General features: G+C 36.5%; 1 protein-coding gene across 1 annotated transcript in view; it reads left to right on the top strand.

Annotated features, from left to right (window-relative positions):
- Positions 1 to 471: 471 nt before the first annotated feature.
- CNGB3 (cyclic nucleotide gated channel subunit beta 3) overlaps positions 472 to 27,779 on the top strand; it is a 140,507-nt gene continuing 113,199 nt past the window's right edge. Inside the window, exon 1 of the mRNA XM_074206446.1 lies at positions 472 to 543. Coding sequence (XP_074062547.1) covers positions 494 to 543 — 50 coding nt within the window. The 5' untranslated portion in view covers positions 472 to 493. The remainder of the gene's footprint in view (positions 544 to 27,779) is intronic.

Genomic DNA, 27,779 nt, shown 5'->3' with positions numbered 1-27,779 from the left:
ATGAGATATTTGTAGAGTGCTTAGCAAAAGCTTGTTTTCTCCCTTCTTCTCCCTTTTAAATATTGAGCAGGTATTATGTTAAAGGCAAGTCAAACAATCCAGGGTTCAGTAGGAGTCACAAGGAAATAATCTGTGAAACATGGTATTACTGCATAATGCATTTACATTGAAATACCATAATACTTGGCTCATAAGGATTCTGTTATAGTTCTATTACTGGAGACTCTGATCAATTGATTTAATGCAATCACCAGAGGGAAAAGTTTTGCCTAAGAATTTCTACAATCTGTGTCTTAGGGGAAAAAAGCAAGTGAAATCTTCAAGTTTGAATTCCAGTGTAAATTTACCTAATCTGTATTGTTATTATTATTATTATTATTATTATATTTTTCTTATATCTGTACTTTTCTCCCTTCTAGATGTAATTCCAGGAGAGAATTCTCTCACAAGTCAGAACCCTGCATATCCTCAAAATCCAGAAGAATCAATTAGAATGACACTGAAACAAAAGAAAATGAATAATTGGACAAAAGAAGCAGTCAAGTGAGAATTTTATGAAACATAGAATGCATGTTTTAAATTTTTTAACTTGTATTCAGAAACTCAAATTCTTGCTCCTCATAGACCTTGTTATTTTGATCTTTTACTATAGAAGCTATTAGTATAGCTATCCACATATCTATACCACTGCAAGGGAAGTGAATGACTGATTCAACCCAATTCACCACCCTTTGTCTATTCAGTTCAATTCAAAAAAATGAGTAGGTCCCTACTGTTAAAGGTACTATTTTGGATACTGATGACATAAGACAAAAATTGACCATGTCAGCTTTCAAGGAAATAACATCCTACTAGGTAATTTAAATATAAATCAAGCAATAAATTGTGCATTCAGTATTAGTTTATCATATTCTAGCACCAAGATTACAAAGACAAAACCCTCAAAGAGTTTATATTCTAATGGGGCATGAAGCATGTACCTATGTGAGCCTAACATGTACTTATAATGTTACATGCTATGAATTGAATCAATCAATCAAAGCACCCTACTTAGCCCTGAAACTTTTATTAGTTGAAAATATCTCTATACATATGGATTGAATCAAATTAAGTATGATCCCCCCAGACCTAGAATAATTGAATCACTCAAATCAAAGGCATTTCAACTAGAAGTGACAACAAAAGTTTGTATTATTTGAAGGACTTGACCTCTCTATAGGGCTTGCACAAAATCAGCACTCCCTTTTGGAATTGGAGATTCAAGACTAACAATTTAGGGTAGAAGCTTTCTGGTCAAGTTTTCTCCTGAGAGACAGAGAAAAAGAGTGACTAACTTGGGAATAGAGGGAAAAAAAGCCTCATTTCTAGCCTTGGCCTTGATCTCTCTCCCTACCTCTTTGGTGAGAGGAAGACTGTGAATTTCAGAAGGTCAGAGGATAGTATATTCTCATTAGAAACCTAAAGCCATATTAGGGTCTCCAGAATAGCCTAGGTAATGTCTGTATCAAGAACCAAGGACAGAGGTGGCTAGGTGGCACAGTGAATAGAGCACCAGCCTTGGAGTCAGGAGTACCTGGGTTCAAATCCAGTCTCAGACACTTAATAATTACCTAGCTGTGTGGCCTTGGGCAAGCCACTTAACCCCATTGCCTTGAAAAATCTGAAAAAAAATAAGGACAATGTTGAGGAAAGACAATTTAAAGATTCTATAAGGAGGTGCAACTAGACATGTGGATAGAGCACCAGCCATGGAGTCTGGAGGACCTAGATTCAAATCCTGCTTCAGACACCTAATATGAAATGTGTGAGTCTGAGCATGTCATTTAATCTCAAATGATTTGCCAAAATAAAAAAGGAAAGAAAGAAAGATTCTTCAAGGACCCCAGCAGAAAAGTTGAAGTATGCCTAAGAAATTCCATCATATCCCACAAAGGAGACAAAATGACTTTCAGGAGTTATAAGTTACTCCTTTACTACACATCCTCTCTAAACTTGATTCCACTTTCCCTTTAGTTCTTTATAGATTCGTGAATACATAAATCACCAACTTTTGAAGGGATTAGATTTTTGGTTTTTTAATACCACCTCATATATGATACCAGTAATTCAAAATTAAGCAAATCTGACTAGCTACAGGGGAAGAGAAATCATAAAGGTTCATGTGCCATAACTTTAAAAAAATCCCTAAATACCACAGGAATACCTCAATAATATTTAGCTAGCCTTGTGTCTGGGGATTCAACCTATTAGTGCAAATGGGCATTAGGAGAGTAGTCCTGGGGTCTACGTTATAGACAAATGAGAATAATAAAAGGTAAATTGAAGCAGGAGAAAGCACAAACAACTAGAGGGATTGGAGAAGGCTTCCCAAAGGAGGTATCATCTTAATCGAGTTTTTAAAGACCACAAGGATTCTGGGAAGTGGATGAGGAAAATATGTGGTGCAGATCTGTGGGGATGGCTTCTGTGAATGGAGAGAATGGAGACAGAACAATGAATCCAGGGAAGAGCTAGAAGACCAGTTTGAAAGTGATGTAGCGTGTACAGAGCAGAGTCAACTAAACTGGGCAACACAGTATCATGACGGTCTTCAAAGACTGAAATTCTATCAAACCAAACAAGACAGACTATTCAGCCAGACTATCCAATTCAGTGGAATCTTCATAGAGACATAAACTATATCTTAATGGGGCAGAAATAAAAAAATTAAGTCAAAAAATAGTGCATAAATATCTTCCAGGGACTCAAGAAATGCTTTTCCAATCCTGTAAATATTTTATTATTAAATAAGATTATGTATTGTTCCTTTTCCTCTTCTAAAGAAGCTATGGTATAATGACCACAAATAGTGAAGGGAACTGGTAATCTTTACACCACCAAAGGAATACAGTTATATAAATACCTCCCACTAGAATTACTGGAAATGTCACAAAAGACTTAGCAATTTAAATGTGAATCAGCAAATCCACAACAAAGCCCAACTAAGAGCTCCTTCATTGTGCCACTTCTTGGCGTGTCATTATGTGCCTGCTGATCCAATTTTGAATTGCTTAACCATGGTTAATATAATTGCAATATGCTTATGGGACAATAAAGGAGAACATGTCTCATTCAACAGGCAAGAAAAGTTGTCAGTCTGAAAAGGAGAAGTTAAAAATACCATCTTTCCTTCTCTCCTCTTCCAGCAGCTGCTCTAATTTGCTATAATGGGTGCTTGTCAATATGTGTGAGACTGAATATCTAAAATCCAGTATATTGCTATGGAACAACAGGCTTCAAAAACAGAGAGTACATCTTGGGATAAACATAAATTTGTATGTATACAAAAATAAATATAGGTTTGCAATGAAAAATACAATTAGACAAAGGTGTGACGTGACTCAGTCTTTAGGCAGAGAAATATAGATTAATTGATTAACTTCTTTGGTAAGATTAGGACCAGGAATTATTCTGCAGTCATCATGTTTGCAGAGTATGTACAATCTGCAGTCCTGTTATAACCCTCACTTTGTAGATAAGGAGCTTAGGCACAGAGAGGTTAATTAGCTTGCCAGTAGTAACCCAATCAGCTGAGGCAGGATTAGCCTCTGAATTCCTGATCTGACCATCCTCCTCCCAAATAACCCTAAGGATGTCCCTCTTTTAAGTTTATGCTCTGAACCAAACTGCCTATTTTATTTATTTATAATATTTGATTCCTTGCTTTTATGGAATAAACAAGGTTTGAATGGTAGAGAAGGATAGAGAATGTTTGAGAAGGGTAGTCAGGGGAAGAGATGAAGTGGCATGTCATCTGGTCCATAATCTTGTGGGCCTCATTTTATTCTAGTTCTACTTTGGGTCAATAAGACTATAAAGATGGTATTTTTATCCTTCCTTTCTAGGACTGGGAATGATGAAAGTACAGATCAGCACCTTGGGTTAGATTTGGTATTTCAGGGAGAGAAATAACTCTCAGTTAAACCATTTCAACTCCTCCTAGAAAGCCTAGTCCTCAACTTACTCAAGAACTGTTAGTAAATATTTGAGTACAGAGATTCAAAAGCATTATGGTCCATAAAAGAATAGAATAAATATAATCCTGTGTTCTTGAATCAAATGAAATAACATGAAAAATGCTTTGCAAATCTTGCCATGATATATTAAATCATCATCATCCTTTCCTTTCTCCCCAGTTAGAGTCCTAAAATTCACCTTTGAGGAAATAGACTTAGGAAGGTGTTATTATTATTAGGTCATTTCAATTGCTTCCTACTCTCCCATTTGTGATTGTCTTGGCAAAGATACCCAGTGGTTTGCCATTTTCTTTTCCATTTCATTTTACAGATGAGGAACTGAAAGAAATGGGGTTAAGTGATTTACTCAGGGTCACATAGTAAGTAAGTGTCTGAGGTCGAATTTGAACTCAAGTCCTCCTGTCTCCAAAGCCAGTTCTATTATCCACTGTGCCATCCAGATGACCCTTTTCTTTTCAGGGTCTTAAATAGCTGTGGCCGCAGCACTTGCAGGAGCAGTGACCAGACAGTATCTCCACTGGGATTGCTTCCCAGTATCATGACTGACAAGTAGTAGAAGCATTTCTTTTCCCAAAGATCCTGGGTTCATGGTCATGAGCTGTCTCTATCAGGATCTCAGCGAAGATGTTAGTCAAGATAGTCTAGCATACAAGATCTCTTTTTATCTCCCTTAAGGTTCCCAGGCTGGTTTGTCTGCTCTGTGTATTGCAGTTAATTGGCAATTGGTGCAAATAGTTGACCCCTTCTCCACAGGAATTTCTCCCCAGGATAATACTGCAATGACTAGACTAGAAACAGAATTGGTGGAGTGCTGTGGAGCACTGTGGAGGGCTGCTTTTAACTCCTTTGCCTATCTGTTGATGATTGCTTAGCAGTGATTGCTAGTGGTAATGAGGAATGTGAGCTTCCTCTCCCAACCATTCTGCATCTCAGTGTGGCTATAGGGGCTGCCAGAAGCATGTCTGGTGGTTTGGAAGGCAAGATAATTCCCAAGATTCTTAGTCTCAAGTTTCTGGGCTGTCTCCATCAGTGGTCTAAGGGAAAATAATGGTCAAGATAGCAGTGGCAGTTTGATCTGCCTGGCATATTCTGCCTTCTGTCTGTGACATAGCAGTCTTGTAGTTTCATATATGTGTGGCAAGTGGTCAGCAGCTAATGGGGAAAGCAGCTTTCCAAAGAATTACTTCCTTGGATGATAGCTGTGGGGGAAATCATATACTGGGTTTTTTGGGGTTTTTTTAGCTTTTTGCAAGGTAATGGGGTTAAGTGGCTTGCCCACAGCCGCATAGCTAGGTAATTAAGTGTCTGAAGTCAGATTTGAACTCAGGTACTCCTGACTCCAGGACCAGTGCTCTATCCACTGTGCCACCTAGCTGCCCCAGCAATCACATACTGTTAATGAGGTAGAGAAATTTGATTGAATATATATCATTCAACCCTACCCTTAAATAAGCCTATTAATCTTGGCAAAGGGTCAACCTGGACAAAAAGGGACTAAAGCTTCATTAAGTGTATGTGCTAATTCTGTGGACTTTCAAAGCACTATTCAGGACAAATTTACTAAGAATTAAATAGGATAAAAAGAACCCAATGTTTTTATGATAAAAATACCTCCTTTGAAAGCAAGGTGTTTCAACCCCTCCCAAATACCTTCTTTTCCTGCTCCTTTAAATATATCTTCCCAGAGGTTAGGTGCTTCAGGTTCAGATTTTGGTGGGTTCCAAGGGTCTTAGCAAATTAGGCACATGAAATGTGCCCAGATGGGCAAAGATATTTCTAGAGCCCTTGAATGAGTTCAGAATAGTAGAATGCAGCTCAAATGGCTTTTCTTTAAGAGATCTTTTCCAATTTCCTTAGTTGTTAAAACCCCTTCACTATGTATTTCTTTTCATTTATCCTATATTTATTCATCCATGCACAAGTTGTATTACCCTGTTGAATATAAGCTCCTGGAGGGTAAAGACTGTCATTTTTTGTATCTCTACTCTAGCCTTCAGAAGTCAAGCAATCGATCCAATTAATCAACAATAATTTGTTAAGCTTACTAATGTTACCAATATGGATAGTGGATAGGGTGCCAGACTTGCAATCAGAAAGATCTGAGTTCAAATCCTGCCTCAGACACTGACTAGTTTGGGACTTGGGCAAGTCATTTAATCTCATTTTCCTCTGCAAAATTGAAATAATAATAGCACCAACTTCACAGAGTTGTGACACAAATCAAATGAGGTAATAAATGTAAAGCACTCAAACCATTGTATAAATGCTAACTACTATTGTTATCATTATCATAAATGTGTGTGTGTGTCCTGGGGAATAAAACATATTAGATAGAGATTATATATATATATATGTATATATATATACACATAGAGGGATAGGGAAATAATAACTAGGAAATCAGGAAAAGCTGAAGGGAGCTAAGGAGTTCCAAGAGATAGAGAAAAGGAAGGAGAGCATTGCAGGTATATCCAATAGTCCAGAGCAACACATAGAGACTCTATGGGTTCAAAATTGTACCAGGGTCTGACAACAAGGGGCTCAAAACTCTGATTGTCCATGCCCAGGAGTAAAACTCCATACAAATCTCTAAAATTATAGGTATGGCTCATGTCTAGTAATAGGGTCCAGTATATGGCATGGATATCCAGATATGAGTCAGCTGTTTTATTTTCCTCATTGACAGAAACTTCCTAAGATACATATAATTTCCAAGATTCCATAAATACATCCAGAAATATAAAATATACCCATGGTACTTATTATATTGCTCCAGAAGGTAAAAAAAAACACCTTATAGGACTACCAGATACTTGTCTTTCAACTCACATCTGTTTGGTCAAACAACTCATAGAAATTGTCACGAAGGGTTGATAAAGTTCAGATCTCCTACCCAAATTAGTATTGTTTTAAATGCTTCAAGAACTGGATGGTCCTCTTGTCAGTGGTCCTCTTCTATCTTCTTCTCTCCTATTCTATCTAGCTGAGGGCAGCTAGATAGCACACTTAACTCTGATTGTCTTACATCCAGGACCATCTCCAGTCAAACTGATTCATATCTAGTCATTAGACTCAGATGGCCCCAGAGGAGAATGTGAAGCTGGTGACCAAGCATAAAACCCCCCTCATTTAGATCCAATTCACATGCTTGTCATGGCATCACCTCCCTTTTGTCATGATCTTCTCCGAGAATGAAGGACTAGGTGTCTCAGTGGATAGAGGAGTGGCCCTGGAATCAGGAGGACCTGAATTAAAATTCAACATCAGAAGCTTGATTCATACTATGTGACCTTGGGTAAGTCACTTAAACATTACCCTTCATCATCCTTTGTTGCACTTCAAAAAATGAGAGAGAGAGAGAGAGAGAGAGAGAATGAAAGACAAATATCATCATCAAGTCACTGCTAAGGATAGCTTCATCTGTGTAACTGATGCCCAAGTTTCAAACTCCAGACCTCTCTAAATCAGGAATTCAGAATGATCCACAAGATAACTGTAACAAGACCATAAACATCCTTTATTATGATCTAGTCACTTATTTGTTTTCAAGGGCAGAAGGCAGAAAGAAGAAGACAACCATAACTTAAGGTCCTAGAAATTCCAGTCATATAAGTTTAATAAATGTTTATAAATTAGTTGGTTGGTTGGTTAATGATAGACTAGTAGCTTGGGAAAAAAGATTCAAGAAAATAAAATCATTGTGGGACACAGAATGGGGGGACATGATCAAGTCAACAAATCAACAAACATTTATTAAATTCTTACTATATTCCAGACACTGTACTAGCTGGTGGGAATACAAAAAACAAGAAAAGAAAAAAATAACCTCTAACCTCAAGGAGTTTATAGTATAATGGTACATTAAAAAGAGTTGAAAAATGAAAGAAGGAATAATACCCCCATGGGAGCATGGTGGTAAAATCCAGAGAATAATGGAAGACTAGTCTGGTTCCTTTCCCAAAATGGTGACCACCTCTACCTACCATCACTTGATCTCTAGCATTTATGATCATTCCTCAGTCTAGTTGATTGGTTTCTCATCACCTAGCTCTTATGTGGACCTCAAGAGAAGTCAGTTCTTTCCTTCTCTGAAAACGACCACCTGAGTTTCAGGGGAGGTAAGCATGTGGTCTCTTGAGTCAGAGAGAACACCACTGCTGCTGTTTATAGTTTCAGGATGAGTTAAGAGCTATCCAGATGTAAATGTTGCTCTTGAACAGAACAACAGACTGCATCACTCATTTTATTGCCAATATTTCCATTTCAGGAGCCATGGCTCTTTATTGACCAGAACTAGGAGGAAGCATGCCAGACTTTCTGGAGAAAGAATATGCATAAGGGGAGGGTTCATCCATTCTACCTCTCCATTAGGGTGCTGATATTCTTCATAAAGGAAAAGAATGGGAATACTTCTATATCTTTTCAAAGGGACTTTTGCCCTTACTTTTCCCCCTTAATTCACTCTCTACATGGCTACATGAGTGACGATATCTTCCTGACAAATTGTAAATGACCCAAGTCAATCTAGAATGCCAATAAACCTTAAACAAAGAGGGCTCTGTAGTAGATTGTGCAGGACTCCTCAAAGTAGCTTATGGATGAAGTCATGTAGTGATTTCTTCATTGTTCTGTTAATAAGTCCAGTGTCCTTCTCATTCCTGGTATTTTGGGGTAATCGTCTGAGATTTTTCCAATTTCTTCCCTACTTTTACACATGAATCTGGTTATACAATGGAATTTCTAAATCTTTGCCTGCTGCAAATGCTGATCTGGAGGAAGGAGAAGTTCCTCATTCAAGATCGTTGACTAATAAAGTCACCCTTAGCACTTAGAAATAGGAATTGGAAGAAAGAACCTGAAAGCCTGCACATCAATTTGATGCTCCCAAATTCATGGAAAACTTCCAACATCCACCAAGTCAAGGCCCCAGGATCCCAAAGAGAAAAATAAGGTGGGACTTACAGGATTTTTCCCTGATGTCAACTTCCTCCATGAAAGGATACAGAGAATAGAGTTCTTGAGTCTCATGGTCCTCAATTCTTGCCACTGCAAGTATTAAAGGAGGGAAGAAGAAAGAGATCCTGGGAAAGAAAGGAAGTGAGTCATGGGAGGGGATGAATCATCCCTCTCCCCACATGCAGCACCACATACCCCTCCCAAAACCTATCTGACTACTACCCCAACTTCCAACTGAAGTTGCTAGAATTCCCTACTGCTCTGGTTGCCACTTAGAGCCAAAGTTTCCCATAGAGCAAAGCTGCCCCTGACTGGTAAGCTATGTCTACCTACAACTACCTTAAAGGAAGCTAGAAGATGAAGCTATCCTCATGCGATTGGATATAAAAAATTCATGTGCCCTGAATCAGGCCCTCTAAATGTGCTGGAACCCAGACAACAATATCTCGATATCAATCCTTCATCCTTAACCCCATACAGTATCTCTCTATTCACTTTCTAAACTGGTACCACACTGCTGCTTTTAGAACTTCTTGACTCTCACCAGGCTGAAATCTAGACTCTTTCATCATAAAAAGTTGTACATACTGGAAGATCACTTCAGTTCTAGTATTCACATTTTGAAAATGATACTTCCTACTTCTGGACCTTTCATTTAATTACTCATCTCCCTGGCAACCATTTCTAGTTCAGCATGAGTAAACAAACTCTTCTGATCTCCTTACATTAAGACAGGACAGAATCACAGATAACCCAAAAGATGAGGCATTTATCATCCTTATCAATATCTCTACATAGCCTAGGATTTTCCTCAAATCTTCAGAACTGCCTATCATTTCAGAAGCTTCTAAAAGAAGATAGAGGAACAAAGGTCTTCCCAAGATCTTCTTTTCCCTTTCTAAAACTTTAACAGTTGTCAATTAGTCAATAAAAATATACTGTTACAACTTATTTTTGTGCCAGACAGTCCTAAAGTTTGAGAATATAGAAGTCAATACCTGCCTTCAAGGAGCTTACATTCTAATGGGGAAAATAAGGTGGAAAAGGAAGCTGAAGGAGTAGATTCTGATGTGGATGGTAGGCAGAAGGGGGCATCATGGGATCTGGAGTGCAGTCTGGTAAAGAGTGCAGAGACTGCTGACCTGGATTCCTTCTTTTAATGAAAGTTCTGGGAGAAGTCATCCAATCAGAGAGAGGGATCACATAGAGGGAAGATACTTCCAGGGTGTGAATACTAGCTCATTCTTTCAGAATGAAGAGCTTTCCGGGGCATGAGAGAGGAGTCTAGATTTCAGTCTGGATAGAAAAGACAGGTAGGTAAAATAGGAGATATAGAGCTGGTCCTAGGGTCAAGAAGACCTAAGTCCAAATCCAGTCTCATATATGGGCAATTCATTTAACCCCTCTCTGCCTCAATTTCTTCATCTGTAAAATGAAGATAATAATAGTGCCTACTTCCTAGGATTATGAGGATGAAATGAAACAATAATAGTAATGCACTTTGCAAATCTTAAAATGCTATATAATCACTATTATCATTAATAATAGCAAGCAATGTCATGAGCAGAGACTTTCCAAGCGGATAGCAATAACCAGTAAAAACTACTTTGACGTTTCTCTCTCCTACCAATTTACCATTTGCATTCTTAGCCATTATCCCTCTCCTGGATTAACCAGATTTTGAAGTAAACATCTATCCCATTTCTCCTCCTGGATTCAACTGCTCCTTTTTATAATGTCTTTACTTCGATCAAAGAATCAGTAAACATTTATTATGCTTACTGAGGATCAATAAGCATTTATTAAATGCCCACTGAATATCAGGAACAATGCTAGATACTAAAAAAACAAAAATGAAACAGTCTCTGATCTCAAAAAGCTTATATTCTATCGATGGAAACAACAGTGACACAAATAAATCTAAAATGTATACAAAGTAATTTTCAAAGGGAGGCCCTAACAGAGGAATCAAAAAAGGTCTCTTATAAGGTGATATCTCAGCTGAAACTGAAGAAAGTCTAGAAGTTCTAAAAGATGGAGGTAAGAAATAAAGTATAGGTCATGCAAGAGGCATACTCAGTACAAGGGCACAGTGGTGGTAGAAAGAGTACCATGTGTTAAAAATGCCAAGAGGGCCAGTTTGTTTGGAGCATAAAGGTCTTAATGCTAAACAGAATAGTTTTTATTTGATCCTAGAAGCAATAGGAAGCCACTGGAGTTTATGAAGCAGGGCAGTAACAATCAGATCTGTACTTTGAGCAAATTTTACTTAATAGCTATTTGACCTTCAGGAAATCACTTAATCTCTCAGGTACTCAGGTACTCAGTTTTCTCACCTATAAAATGTGGTGGTTTGGCTACAGCGCTAAAATTCTATGATTCTGTTACATCTAACCAAAGGAACTAGTATGTGCATATCTTTGGAGAACCTGCTAAACAAATATTAGATGAATGGGGGGAAATTACTCTTTACAGACGTACTAATTGTAGTTAGTAAAGCAACAAAGTAGAATTTCATTAATCCAGTTTATGAAATGGGAAAGGCATCTCCTTTCCTGTTAGGATGTTGTGGGACAATGAGTCAATTAATAAAAATTTATTAGTGCTAAACCCTCGGAATACAAAGAAAGGTAAAAGACATCCTCTGCTCTCAAGGAGCATCCCGTGTGATGGAGGGTGACATCATGGGAATATATACAAATAAGATATAGGGAGGATACATAGAAGATACTCAACAGACAAAAGGCACAAGATTACAGGAAATCAGGAAAGGCTTTTCATAAAAGTTAAGATTTTTGCTTGAACTTGAAGGAATCTATGGGAGATAACACACAGAGACACACACACACAGACACTTACCTGTGTGTGTTTGTGTGTGTGTGTGTGTGTGTGTGTATGTTTGTATGTGTCATATAGATACAAGGAACCTTAGAGATCACCTAGAATTATCTTAGATTCTATCTAGTAAAAATAAGATAAAGTGTTACTGAAGGTGTTAAAACCAGGTCTTCTGATTTTAAAACCAGTGGTTCTTCTACTATACTATTCTGAAATGCAGTATGCTAGGCTAAATAAGGAACTTGCCTCAAAGTCAGAAAGTCCTGGATTCAAATCCTCTCCTTGTCATATGCAGGTAGGGTGACAACTTCTTAGTGAACCCAGGAAACTTATGGTATGGATTTGACTGTGTCTACACTGATAAAATGTCCTTCTTTACTGGGAACTCTCTCTCTGTCAATGAAACCTTTTCCCCTCCCCCCCCCCAAAAAAAACTATGGAAAATATAAATAGGCTTCCTTTAAATATATATTACACCACCAGCTTCTTGAAAGGCTCTAAGTAAATGCAATGTATTATTTCTACTAAAATTGAGATTTTTTCCAAAAGGCTGGCATACATTTTCTGTGATTTTATATCTTTTCTTTGATAAAAATATCGAAATAGGATAGAATCTATCCCTAATTTCACTGCTACAGTAATGCAATGTATCTCAAACAGCCACATGTCAACTCAGCAGGGGATTTTTCAAGATATTTCCAGGATACCTGTCTACATCTCTGATTGGAATCCATCTGCATTAAGTTAGCTTTTTGCACCTATCACAACATTTCCTAAATTTCCCATCGTGAGAAGGAAAAAATATTCTTTGCAAATCTTCTCTGAGAGAAGAAACCAATTCATTACCTTGTCAGACAAATCACTTAGTTCCTGACAGACACAGAGATCACCCCCTGAAAAGTCCCACTGATTCTGTTTGCCCATTACCAAGAAAAATGACCTATTTCTGGCATTCCATCTCAGCACATTCTCATTTTTAAATATAAAACATACAATCTGATGGACATTAATGAATAGCCAGCACAAGGAGATATGTTTTGCCTGGAAACGTCAAAGTGCTCTGTATAGAACACACACTTGAATGGCTGATGGACCCAATGGCCAAATGATGAACAAGTAATGAAAGGAAGCATTCAGTAGCTACAATCCAGCAGAAGTGTATGGGAATTGGGAGCGGGGGGGGGGAGTAGTTGGGGAGAGGGGAGCAAGGGGGGGAAGCTGACTTTTCCAATTCAGTATGTATTCATCCCTAACCATAATGTCAGGAAGCAAGGTTATGGCTATGAATAGACTGTTCCGGTATTCTGGGATTCTTTGATTCTCTGATTCTTTCTCCACAATAGTAATCAGTCTCTATTTTGGTGGTTTTAAAATATGCAATCATTTCACAGCAGGAACAATGAAAAGAGAATGGAATTCAGAATCTTATCAACATTTAGAAGACACTGAAGTTTACATTATGTTATAGCTAAGAAAGCAAAAACCAAAGGAGTAATAATGTTGAAAGATTAGTAAGTTATGTCATAGGATGGACTAAAAAAATATATTCTATCATGCTAGTAAAAATAAGATATATTTTTACATCAATCATATAAAAATAGGAAAATATCAATTACAGCTTTTGCTATCTCTATAAAACTGTGTATATGTTACAAACAAAATTATTTTGAAATTTTCTTCATTATTAAGAAAATATTTCTTTAGTTACATTTTTAAAAATGTTCATTATTTTGAACTTAACATCTACAAATGCAAAAAATTCAATAAACAAAGATTTTTACCATAATACAGAAAATATATATATTAATGTTTACATTTTGAACTATGATAATCAAAGTCCTAATATCCAGTTTGGTGAGAATTGAACTAATAAACATAAAACAGGGTGTTGTGATTTAAATTCGTCACACACTAGCTTCTGCTGAGTTGAGCTAAAGAAAAACTAGTGCTAAAACTGATTTCTAGAGGGCATAATGAATAGAACATTGGAAGACATTGGAGTGAAGAAGACTTGAATTCAAAATTGCACTCAAGACCCTTCCTAGCTATGTGACTCTAAGAAGGCACAAAACCTGTTTGTCTCATTTCCTTATCTATAAAAGTGGGATAATAATAGTATCTATATCTGTGCTGCAGTGAATTGGTGCAATAGATAGCATGCTGGCCCTTGACTTGGGAAGACCTGAGTTCAAATCCAGTAACACACACTTATTATATGACCTTGGACAAGTCACTTAACACCATTTTCCTAGTTTCCTTATCTGTAAAACCAGCTGGAAAAGGAAATGGCAAACTACTGGAGTATATTTGCCAAGAACACCAAATGGTGTCACAAGGAGTTGGACATGACTGGAAAACAACTAAAATGAACCTCAGATGGTTGTTGTGAGGATCAAATGGTTAATAATTGTGGAGCATGGGGTAGCTAGGTGGCTTAGTGGATAGAACACCAGCCCTGGAGTCAGAAGGACCTGAGTTCAAATCCAACCTCAAACACTTAATAATTACCTAGCTGTGTAATCTTGGGCAAGCCACTTAACCCCATCGCCTTCCAAAACAAAAAAATAATTGCAGAGCACCTAGCAAGTAATAAGTGCTTTATTTGCAATTGTTCAATCATGTCCAACTCTTTATGACCCCTAGCTTTTCTTGACAAAGATACTAAAGTGGTTTGCCATTTCCTTCTCTAGATTATTTTCCAGATGAGGAAACAGAAGCAAACAGAAAGAAGAGACTTGCCCAGGGTCACACAATTACTAAATGTCTGAGGTCAAATTTGAACTCAGATCTTCCTGATTCCAAATCCAGAACTCTATCCATTGGACCACCTAGCTACTCAAGTGATTTCTAAATATGAGCTATCATTTTTATCTTTATAAGTATTTGGTAATCTCCTGTCCATTCTATGAAGTGAGTCTGAGGTCTTCTTTTACTTCCTGTGAAAAGATTTACAGAATTAATCAACCCCATCAGTAGATGCTATAGATCAATGATCAGTTAGTCATGTCATCATTACCAAAAGGTTCAAATTAAGCATCTGCAAGTTCTAGTCAGGCATGACAAAAGGTAAACTCTTTGAGAGCAAGGACTGTGTTCATTTTTTGGCTTTGTATCTCTAACATTTAACACAGAACTGTGCTCTTAAAAAATATTTGCTAATTGACTCTTCAGTTCAAGAGTTTCTAATTAAGTTGACAAGGAAAGATATTTGCATGCATATATGTGTGACATATTGTATTAATATTCAGGTATGCATTTATGTATACCATTCTTTCCTATATGCTCCTTCCTTCTGTGTCTATAAACTGAAAGACAGATGTTTAAGACATCCCTGCTGTGAGTGAACTGTGATCTTCATACTCTGGATACTATAGGAAGATTCAGGCAGGGAAGAAAAAGTAAGATCCAAATAAAAGTAGAAGAAAGGGCACAATCAATTCAGCCTCACCAATTTCAAAGATGCACTTTGTTCAAATTAACACTGCCAAACAAAGGAAGCTACACTCACACCTATGACCACACATGTGACTCCTAGGTAATCTGGGAATACTACGGCAAAGTCCTTTCAGAGTGCCTCCATGTGAGGTGATCTAACCTCCATTATGCACATATACACATTTATACTTATATGTAAACATATATATTTAAATTCATATTTTCAAGTGAACATATACATATGAAAATCATATATAAAAGGAGAGGTGGAACTACAATCAAATAAATTAAGAATTTTCCCCCAAAAGAAAGTCTAAATAGGAATAAGACCATGCTTTTATATGGAATGAAACTTATATAATGAGGAATGATCAAGAGAAGGCAGAACTACTCAATTTTTATTTTGCTTCTGGTTTTTGTTTGTTCAGTTTTTTTCTGAAACTTCTGAAAGTTCAAATCAAAGGAAAAAATTGGTTAACAAGGAACTGATATCCAAGATAAAAAAATCTAGCAGGGGTGGCTAGGTGGCACAGTAGATAAAGCACCGACTTTGGAGTCAGGAGTACCTGGGTTCGAATCTGACCTCAGACACTTAATTACCTAGCTGTGTGGCCTTGGGCAAGCCACTTAACCCCATTGCCTTGCAAAAAATAAATAAATAACCTTAAAAAAAATCTAGCAAAATGTACTTTGCTATTTCAAAAAACTCAAGATACAAGGCTCAAATAAACTATAGCCTAAAGTACAAAGAACTGGATAATGGGATTGTTGAATCTGTCTAATATCTTTGAAACATCTTGGCAAATGGAATTGGTTTCATATGACTAGAGAAAGGCAAATGTAATCTTTCTTATTTAAAAAGGAAATAGGGGGATATCTGCAAACTTTAGGTCAGAGTACTATTCCACTTTGGTTCTTGGCAAAATTTGTGAAAGTATGATTAAAAATTCCCTCAACTGTGAAATAGAGATATGAATTCTTTGCCTACCTCATAGGAATATTTTGGGAAAAGTGCTTTGTGAATCTTAAAGCTCAGTCTGTTCAAATATGAATTATTTATTATTAGGTAGGGATCAGATCATAGAGACAGCTTGACAGTGTGAATAATGCTTGGAATCAGTAAGACCTGGATTTGAATCCTGCCTAAGGTAATTTTAGCTAGGAAGATAATTTAAATGTAGGGTTAGTGCAAGGATCAAATGAAATAATATACCCAAAACATTTAACAGATTTTGAAGTGCTGTATCACTATTTGCGATTATACACAATCTAAAAAGGTTAATCTTTATCCTATGATCAATGGGGAGGTTGTTAAAGGTTTCAAGTACAGCTAAACACATTCATAATGACTTTTAGTGATGTCAGGACACTTTGAAATTTTGGCCTCTGACTAATTCCATATTTCTGCATGTAAGTTACAAATATAAATAGAAGTAGGCACTTCTAGGGTTTAGAGCAATCATTTCAATGTGATCTACAAAAGAAGTATCTGGAAAGACTATTCTCTTCTTGGACCCTGCATAAGACTTTCTTCAAAACAATGACAACCACTTTTGATGAGCTAACATCTTCCCAATTTAGGTCTCATTTCATATTGGATAATAGACCATATATGTCATGCAGTTGGAAATAAAATTCATTGATTTTTATGTATGAATACACATATCTTGGATAGCTACTGCAAATAAACAATGAATGGGCCTGAACCTAAATATGAAAGAGAGATCAGACTGGCCTGCATTTGGAAAATAATATAGCAATTTCAGTGATCTCAATCTTCTCCCTGATGTCAAAACTATCTTTTTCACAGCAGTGTTTTATAGGTATAAGTCAAGAAATTCTGCAGCCTTTGAAGAATTGACATTAAAAATCACTCAAAGGACAATGGAGAAGTGCAACAAGACATATAAGCAAGCTTCAGTGTATTATAAGTAAAGAATTTAGAAAGAAAAATTGAATAAATGTCATCAAATAAACTTATGATTTCAAAAGAAGTTAGGCTCGTCATTTAGCAAAAGTGAGGCACAACTATTGATTAACTTATACATTCCATTGATATCAACATGATGTTGTAAAAAAACAATAAAGATAGCTAAATTTTTGGTACAGTGGATAGAACACCGGCCCTGGAGTCAAGAGGACCTGAGTCAAATCCAGGCTCAGACACTTAATACTTACTTAGTGGGGCAGCTAGATGACACAGTGGATAGAGCACTGGTCTTGGAGTCAGGAGTACCTGAGTTCAAATCCGGCCTCAGACACTTAATAATTACCTAGTTGTGTGACCCTGGGCAAGCCATTTAACCCCACTGCCTTGCAAAAATAAACTAAAAAAAATACTTACTTAGCTGTGTGACCTTGGGCAAGTTACTTAACACCATAGTCTTGCAAAAAACAAAAACAAACAAAGAAAACAACAATAAAGGCTTCCAGCATGTTCGGTACATTTTATGTGTGAATATATTGATGGAAGTAGCCATCAGTTACAAGGGATGACTAGGCATAGATATTTTAAAATTTGTCAATAGAGACATTGCAGTGAATCTAATTAGTAGAATCAGATCTATTTAAGCATTCTTCCAGTAATGCACTAAAGTCATAATTTTCAAAGAAACAACATTGAAGTCCAAGCAAAAGACAATGGAGAGATGACTGGCATATCTCAACTGGGTATAATTAGGGCATAAGTAGACTGTGGCATATTACCAACATAAAAAGTAAAATAAGAAATATCAAGGAAATATAGTATTATTGGAAAAGGAGGAAACTTGATCAGGCAGTGTAAGCAAGAAATAACAGACATCAAACCACATGTTGTTCGCATAACTTATAAAGTGTTAGAACAATATGAGGAAGCCTAAAACATTGGGTAGAACCTTTATGGAAGATGTAAAGAAAGACATGAATAAGGATCATATGAGATAAAGGGGTGGGTTGGGACCAGTCTATTGAAGTAATGTCATTTTCGATGGCAAAGACTCAAAAACCATTAATGATTTAATCATTTTGATATCTTTGAGCTCTGAGAGATGAAATATCACTACAACTTAAGAATTAATTACAATTAATTATCTCTCAAAAGGAAATGGAGAGGCACACTCTGGTTGTTCAAAAAGAAATTCTGAAAAACAACAGAAGCAAAAGATGTGGTCAAAAAATTGTATGACAAAGGGAGAAGATAGGTTGGTCACATGTTAAGATCAATGGATGACAGATAAGACAGTCAAAGTGCCCCATTGCTACCTCTGAGACATCAGAGGAAAATGAAGAAGGCCTCTATATGTTGGGTAAACCCTCTCTGGAAAACTTATGGGGGGAAAACTGACAAGTTACATGACATGGGGCAGGCATGGATGGTTTGCAATCTGTAGAACTGAAGGAAATCTTCAACTCCATGAAATCACAGATCCATCTGAGTGATTTAGATTATTACCACTATTCCCATTAGTTCATTTCCAAGGTTGAGAAGAAGCACAGTGCTTTTTGATCACTGGCCTAAAGGAATTCAGCATGTCATTGGTAATCCTAGAAATATAAATCCTCACTCCAAATGCAGTCGTCAGACTTTAGGTTCATCTTAATGATAGAAGAGGAGATTTCTCAGCAGAGAATTACCTGCTAGTGTTTTCAAGTTATTAGACATGAATTAAATCCTTATACTAAGGTGACAAGCCTATATTGGAAATAGCAAGAGTGCTAAAGTAGGTGACTAAGAAATGAGTCTGCAAATATATGCCAAAGGGGAAAAAAACTCACTCAAGATGTGTAGTGGCCCTGAGAGAGAGGCTGCCTACAGGCTCAGTTTGTGGTCCTGTTTTAGCACTGACAATTTATCTATCATGAAGGAGACACATCAGTAGTCTCTATTTCAAACAATTCAGTCCAGATGGATGAAACTTCCTTCTTTTACTTCCTTTTGACATAAAAGAATGGCAAGCAAATAACTAAACTATTTCTCATTAACTTTTTTGTGTCATCTAAAAAAAATGATTGTCTATATTTATTATTTTCTTCATAACTAAAGTATTCTAGATTGAGACTTGTTTTTTTTTGTTATTTAATTGCTTTCAAATTAAGTACTACCATAACAAAAAAGACAGTACTATTACTCTTTAATCAAATAGATCTTTCAACAATTTGACATATATTAAGTGACTACTATGTGAAAATTGGCAGCTAAGTGGTACAGTACAGTGCAAAGAATTCCAAGCCTGGAGTCAGAAAGACTCTTCTTTCTAAATTCAAAGGTGGCTATGTGACCTTGGGAAAGCCTCTTAACCCTGTTTGCCTCAGTTTCCTCACCTGTAAAATGAGCCTGAAAAGGAAATGACAAACCATTGTAGTATATTTGCCAAGAAAAATCCCAAATGGAATCACAAAGAGTTTGACAAGACTTTAACAGCTAAACAACTTTATGTAAAGCACTGTTAGAAACCAAGGATAGAAAATAGTTATCTAAAGGGGGAATGACATAAATTTTAAAAAATCTGAGGAAAAGTGAAATTCCATTAAGTTTGCTAAAAAACAAAAGGAAATTTCATTTTTCCACTGTCTTTCTTTTTTAGGTTTTTTTTTTTTGCAAGGCAACGGGATTAAGTGGCTTGCCCAAGGCCACACAGCTAGGTAATTATTAAGTGTCTGAGGCTGGATTTGAACTCAGGTACTCCTAACTCCAGGGCCAGTTCTCTATCCACTGTGTCATCTGGCCACCCCACTGTACCACCTAGCTGCCCCAACACTGTCTTTCAAATAATATAATAAAAACCTTTTCTGTGTGTACCACAAACCTTTTAAAGTCACAAAACTGAAGGAATGGCAATACTTTCTACTAAAATATTTATGAAGGATAGCAACTATAATATTGAAATAAGTTCATTAATGACTAAATAATAGGCACATACAGAATCATAGCATTTCAGAGTTGGATGTTATATTGGTAGCTATTTAGGTCAACACAGAATGGGGAAAAAAATCCCTTCTATAAAACTCCAAAATAAAGAATCATCTAGACTTCACTTGAAGACTTCTAGAGAGAAAGAGCCCACCATATCCTAAGGAACATATTCCATATTGGCATAGCTCTAATTATCAGGATTTTTTTGTAAGGTCAAGCCTAAACTTGACTTTTTAATATTGTCCACATATTTTTTTACTATTTTTGCCTTTTAGAACCAAAAAGAACAAGTCTAATAATTCCCCTTCCACATAATAATCCTATGAATACTTGAAAGCTCTCATGTATTTGCTTAGTCTTCTCTGTATTAAAGATCCACAAGTTCTTCATCCATGGTAAGGTTCAAAGACCCTACAACATTCTGGTTACCTCTTCCAGTATATGCTTCCCTTTATATATGCCCTTTACAAATTATGGTATCGAAAAGTTATTCAATATTCCAGATAGGCTGAATGGATTAATTTTAAAACATTTGTATATTTATTATGAACCAAGAACTGGGCTAAGTGTCGAAGATAAAAATATAAGCAAGACAGGTAGATCCTGCCCTCAAGAAGTTTACATTATAATAAACAAACAAAAATAAAACATAAAGGGGAACCAGGAAGAGAAGCAAGGATAAAATCATGGCAAATTTCTTTGGAAATGACTAGGAAATAATGTGGAGATCTGCTTCCTGAAAGCTCACCTACCAGAATTCAGGATCCCAAGAAACAAATCAAGGTTCCAATAGGATGGGAATAATGAGGAATATGGCCGGAGTATAGGCAAAAATTGTTATTTAGAAATGGTCAGAAAGCATTGTGACCATTCTAATGTGTGTCTTTAATTTTCAAAGACGAGGATGTCAAAGCGGTGATGTCATGACAAGCACATGAATTAGATTTGAGTGGGGGGGGGGGGGGTTCTGTGCTAAGTCACTAGATTCACTTTCTCCTCCAGAGCCATCTGGGTCCAGTGGTCAGATGTGAATCAGGGTGCCTGAAAGTGGCCCTGGATTCTAGGCACTCGGGATTAAGTGACTAGCCCCAGGTCACACAGCTAGTAAGAGCCAAGTATCTGAGGCTGGATTCAAACTCCCATTCTCCTGACTCCAAGGTCAATGCTCTGTCCACAGTGCCACCTAACTGCCCATTCTGAAAATGGCACTGTCACTTTCATATTTCTGTAAGCTATGTCTTATGTCTCTCTTAATACAGTCCAAGAGTCTATTGGGTTTTGGGGTTTTTTGGTCAACATAATACAGATAACTGCAGATAAGCTGTTATTCAGTCACACTTTCTCCATCTTCAACTTGTGGAACTGATTTCTTGAAATCAAGTTTAGGGTTATTTTTATTCCTATTAAATTTCATCTTATTCAACTCAGTCCAAATTTCCACACTGTCAAAATCCTTTTGGATACTGATTCTGCTATCCATTGTTTAAACTATCCCTCCAGGTTTATACCATCTGCAAATTTGATTAAGATGTTTTTTATGCCTTTCTCCTAGTTACTGATAATATAAATAATACAGAGTGAAGCACAGAATCTTGAGGCACTCCACTAGAGACCTTCTTGCAAAGTAACATAGAATCATTTATGATCAATGAATCAAAATGCTCTAAATCCTCCCAATCACATTGTTGTCTAGTCCATATGTTTCCCCCTCCTTTCACAGAAATATCATGAGATGCTTTATTAAAAGCTAAGTGATATATAGAGATATAGATATATACATATGTACTATATACTTACATATGTATATACATATTTTTTAAAATATCTCCCTGATCTACCAGTCTAGTAACCCTTTACAAAAAAAAAAGAAAAATGGATAAATTTAGCATAATTTGTTATTGATTAGGGAGAATGGCACAGTTAAACTTACACATTAGGGAAAATCACTTTGTTAGATATCAGGCGATGGACTAGAGCACGTACTAGAGTAAGGTAGTAACACAAATTAAGAGCCTATTGACTCTAATAGGCAGCTATATGGAACAGTGGATAGAATATTGAACCTAGGATGAAGAAAATTTGAGTTTAAATTCTACCTAAGACATTTACTAGCTGTGTGACCCTGAACAGGTCTGTCTGCAGTTCCATTATCTCTAAAATCCAGATGAAAATAATAGCACCTAGTTCCCAGGTAGTTGTGAGAATCAAATGAAATAACATTTGTAAAGCACTATGATAAACCTAAAGTACTATTTAAATTCTTTTTTTAGGTTGTTTTTTGCAAGGCAAGTGGGGTTAAGTGACTTGCCCAAGGCCACACAGCTAGGAATTATTAAGTGTCTGAGGTCGGATTTGAACTCAGGTCCTCCTGACTCCAGGGCTGGTGTTCTATACACTGCACCACCTAGCCACCCCTACTATTTAAATTCTATTGTGATTATTAATTCAGGCAATTATTAATCCAGGTAAAAGATGATGAGAACCCCTAAACTAGGATTGTATGTGAATAGAAAGAGTGGAATATATGTGTGTGTGTATATAGATAGATAGATAGATAGATAGATAGATAGATAGATAGATAGATATAGATATATATAGATATATATATATGAGATATTTTGTGTAGATAGAAACAAAAGTGTTGTGGGTTGGATCTATATTTCTCTTCCATTACATCTTTCACATACTTCCTCTCCTTTCTACTCTCACAAAGCTAGAGAACTTTTAAATTTCTCTGACCACCTTTCCATTCCCAGGCCAATACTTTAATTTAAAAAAAAAACAGGTCTGTAAAGCATCAAGTGTGACTGAGTCAAGGAGTGGAACAATGGTTAATGCTAAGGCTAATAGCTGTCATAGTTCTTTTTTTGTAGTGGCAAAGATTAAGGGGATGGCCATTAATTGAGGAATGCCTGAACAAATTGTAGTATATGGGTGTGATGAAATAATATTGTTCTGTAAGAAATCATGAGCAGCAGGAAAAACCTGGAAAGATTTACATGAACTGATGCTGAGTGAAGAGAGCAGAACCAGAAGAACACTGTACACATTAACAGCAAATCTATGTGATGATAGACTATAATAGACTTAGCTCTTCTCACCAGTACAATAATCAAAGACAATTCTAAAAGACTTGTGATGAAAAATACTATCCATATCCAGAGAAAGAAACTATGGAGTCTGAATGCATACCAAGGCATACTGTTTTCAATTTTTTTAATTTGTTTCATGTTTTATGGGGTTTTTTCCCTCTTACAGTTTTCCCTTTTGTTCTAATTCTTTTTTCACAACACAATTGGGAGGGAACGGAGAAAAATGTGGAATTCAAAATCTTACAAAGAAAACAAAAATGAAAATTGAAAACTGTAATAGCTATAAGAGCAGCCAGCTTAAATTCTGACTTCAACACACCCTTTGTTTGTCAAGGTTCCAATAAAGTTCTCAGGGACCTTTAACCATCAAAACAATCTCAAAACAACTCTAAAAGTTAAAACAATAGGAATGCAATAGAAGCAGCCATGGGACACATGTGAGAGAAGCATGATCAAGGTAGATGTGAGCCAAGCAAGCCCCGAGGAATTCCTTGGCGCAGGAAATCAACCAGGTGTAAGCAGGCCTTATCTAGCTGAGAGTAGCATGAATTCTAACTAGCAGAGGGAGAAAACCATGTGGACCCTTTTTGCTATTTTGATGAGGCCCCTTGGCTTTTGCTTCAAGGGTGAGGGAGGGCATTCTAATGTTATAAAGCTGATGTTTCTGGCACTAGCCTTCCCTGTCATTGGTGGCCAGGTGTCAGGGGGAGCAGTGGCATGGGTCAGGATACTGGTAGAACAAAGGAGTTAACCCCGCACAAACATTCCTATAACACTAGTCAGAACTGTTGTGATCTAGGAAGTTGAAATCAGACCTGGGGGAGTTTGATCTATCTTTGTCCTCCTGTAGACTGATCAAGTGACCCAGTTGTAGGCCCGTTGGGAAAAAAACAATATAAAGGATTTTTTCTTATAATTTTTTACTCTAGTAAGAATTCTTGGAAGCCCAAGAAATCTTTTTGCTGACTTATTTTAACCTTCTTACTGGGGATTTTTATCTGTTTTAATCTTTCTGAACTACTTCTAGTCACCTTAACAACTGTTTTTAACTGAAAGCATTGGGTTATGCTTTTTCAGTAGAAGGATTATTTGCTTGAATCCAGATTCTGAGTTATCCATTGCAACAAAAGTGAAACTAGTCTGGGACAAAAGGCATCTTATTCCATTTTAATACAGCTTTAATTCTTAGGAGGATCCCCCACCTCCACCCCTCAATCCTTAACATCAAGTCTAAACTTCCTTCTTTACAATGTCTACACATTGCTCATAGTTTTAAGAATAAACTTAATTCTTCTTTGCCATAATTTAACACTTGTTACTTTACATGCAAGGTTGAACTTTTTCAATAATTTTCTTTCTCTTGCTGCAAATTTATTCTTGAATAGAAAAGACAATAGGATCTAAAATATTCAGAATTTGCCTTATAAAATCTTATCTCTTGTCTGTTCAGACTAGTTAGCTGTTAACTGATCTTATAGATTATGCCTATTTTGACTATTCCACTCACCACCAATGGTTTATTTAATTCATGGCTGATGTTCTCACTTAGGGACTGATAATACACCTACACAGTATTTACTGAGCCTAGAAAACTGATGATCACAGTCAAGCATTAGCTAGCAGTCTCAGGAATTATACATTAAAGTTAACAGCAGAAGGGGCAACATAACAAGTGTATGATGTTGGCATAAGATTCCAAAATTTTTAAGTGCTTTTGTTTATTTGTTTTAGCATAGGAAGGTAGAATGGAGGTATTACTTTTAAAAGAGAAACTATGGCTAAGGAAATTCATTGTTTAAATTCATACTCCTGTCAAGCAAATTTCCAAGGTAAGAATGCCTATAGGCCTTTATTCCTCATGCTAATCAAGCTCCGTTTATCATCTTTTATACCTCTGAGGTTCCAGCAATGTCACTTTTCATGTGCTTCTAACCTAACCAGGTTCAGATGTAAAGCTGAACCTTCATGCCCTTATATAAAATAAAAGAGCCTCCAGTAAAGCAAGCATACTCTTGCATTCCCTTACTACAAGTATTATTTTTCAACTGTAATTATTCCAATGACTTATGCAATATCCAGGTTTGGAGGGAGCTCTGTAATCAAAAGGTTAGTAGGCTGACTTTTGATCTCTGAAGTCCTGGATGTGACTTAAGAAACAAATAAAAGAAAAATGATGATTTCAGTCTAGACTTGAGTGGGCATTAGTCCATAAGACAAAAACTCCATGAGGTATGCATCCTATTCCGAGCCAGGGTAATTATAGAAAGTTATTGCTCCAGGCCAACATCAAGAGGCAAACAAACTGGTCACATAAAAGCATTCCTGAGGATGTTTTTGCTGCTATATTCTTACCTACATGGATTGTGGGACCAAAATTTTCCCAATATAATGAGCAATATATTTACTCACGTAATTCTTAAATAAAAAGCAGAAGGTATGTTATAAATCAATGAGTAGTCCCCTTCCACTACAACAATATGTGTTTCAAAATGGAATGCAAATGAGTTACATTAAAGTTCTATCTTCTCATCAGTGATCTTAGTTCTGCCTTAATAGGGACCAAGTTCCTTTATTCTAGTGGCATTCACTAGGTGTTAATGCCCACATCCATTGGTCAACAACTAAGTAATTGAGTAATACCTACTTGGAACACAGGACTTGATGCTATGGAAGACAAAAATTCCTCAGCAAAATGGTGGACCCATTCTTAAAGAACTTACAGTCTATTCAGAAAAGTGACTAGCAAATACAAAAATAGTGAATTCTAATAAATATAACTGACATTTATATGGTACTTTAAAGTTGGAAAAGCACTTTGCTTACATTGTCTGGATAGAACATTATGGCAAGAGTCGAGAAGACCTAGGATAGAATCGTACCCCAGACAGTTACTAGTTGAGTGATCCTGGGCAAGTCACTTAACCTCTTTAACTATAGGCATTTACTAAAGATTCCTAGGCAAGTTTTTTGAGGTCTACCTACCTAAATTTGAAGGTTACACTTACCCCAGAGAAACAAAGACCCTGGGCAATGCTCTGATTATCAATATGTTCAGACTATTCTCTGTGCCCCCTCATTCTCCCCTTCCTATCCTTTTACTCATCTAAATCACATCTATGAGCTCTATGGCTCCTACAATGCTCAAATCCCAAAACTTTTAAGAAATCCAAGAAGGATTGATTCACTGTGACACACTTGATGACAATATAATGAAAAAGAACTCATATAAACCATAGTCTGCCATGTGGAAATGAAGGCTCTCCCAGAGCATTTTTTTACAATTAGACGGACAAAAAAAATAATTAAACCTACTAATCAAATATGGAAAAAACCAATTGCCAAGAAAATGACTGACACATGTTTTTTCATTGACCAGGAGCTTCAACAGCTACTCAACAATGGTACCTGGACAGTTGGTGGAGAAGTGACCATAAGTGTTTGTTTTACCTTCATATCCCGTTCAGCCATCCAGCCACCAATGCAGGCCAACTTGCCATTTTCATGCTCTCGAGTTGTGCTCAATAATCAAATCAAAAGGGTCTCTCTAAATCTGGAAATCTGTCATGTCGTGACATTCCTACGTATCATCTCATTGTTATCTGTGACTCCTCAGTCCCAAGTGACTCACTTCCCTGACTACTTATCCTTTTATGTGTTATCTTCCCCTATAAAAATGTCAGTTCCTTGAGGGCAGGCTGCATCTCTTTTTATATTGGCATCTGTAATATTTAACACAGTGTTGATACCTAATAATTGCTTTAAACATAGGGTTTTTTCCATTCATTCAAGAGTCTGTTTATCTCTATCCTCTACAACCCCTTCCTAGCCCTGATACTTAAGATACTCTATAACATTGCATGTAGACAAAAAGTAAAAACTGGAATTGGAAGAATAAAGGTAATCACAGTCAGTGGCAAGGAGTGTAGCAATAAAGGAAATGGAAAGGAGAGAGGGAGAAAAATCCAAAGAGCAGAAAAAAAATGTTGAAAAAAATCAAGACTTTTCCTATAATCTTAGTAACCAAGGGAAGAAACCTATTCCAAAATTTGGATTTGGGGACCCAGAATACTGTCCTTCAGAGTCACCATTTTTCCTATACTGTACCCCAAAAAAACAGACAATACTGAATCTCAAAGTGTGTAAAATCTTTTATATTAAAATAAAGAGAAATCACTATCATGACAATAGAACATAAGCTCATACTTTGAAATTTTTTACATTTCTTCTCCAACAACTATCCAGGCATCATCCTTGAGTAACTACTGAAGCTCCTTGTCAATGAAAACACATGTATAATTAATTTTCTTGGCAAATTTGGGGCAAAGTGTTATTTCCATGTTTTGGTTAGTAGTTCAATTTTTTTGTCAGCCTAATTATTTAAAAAAATATATTTTGAGAGATCATTCACTTCCAAGTTGCCTGGCTAGCCCGGCATATAGTAGTCATTAAATAAATGTTTTCTGGTGAATAAATAGATGGTATAAAATCATAAGAATACTTAGCAAATCTCATTAGGGTGAGTACCCTGTAACTATTTTTAAGAAGAAT

This window comes from Macrotis lagotis, chromosome X, assembly GCF_037893015.1.
Source record: "Macrotis lagotis isolate mMagLag1 chromosome X, bilby.v1.9.chrom.fasta, whole genome shotgun sequence".
NCBI lineage: Eukaryota > Metazoa > Chordata > Mammalia > Peramelemorphia > Peramelidae > Macrotis > Macrotis lagotis.
Note: the sequence above shows the minus strand (reverse complement) of the source record. Positions and strands in the feature narration are given on the sequence as shown.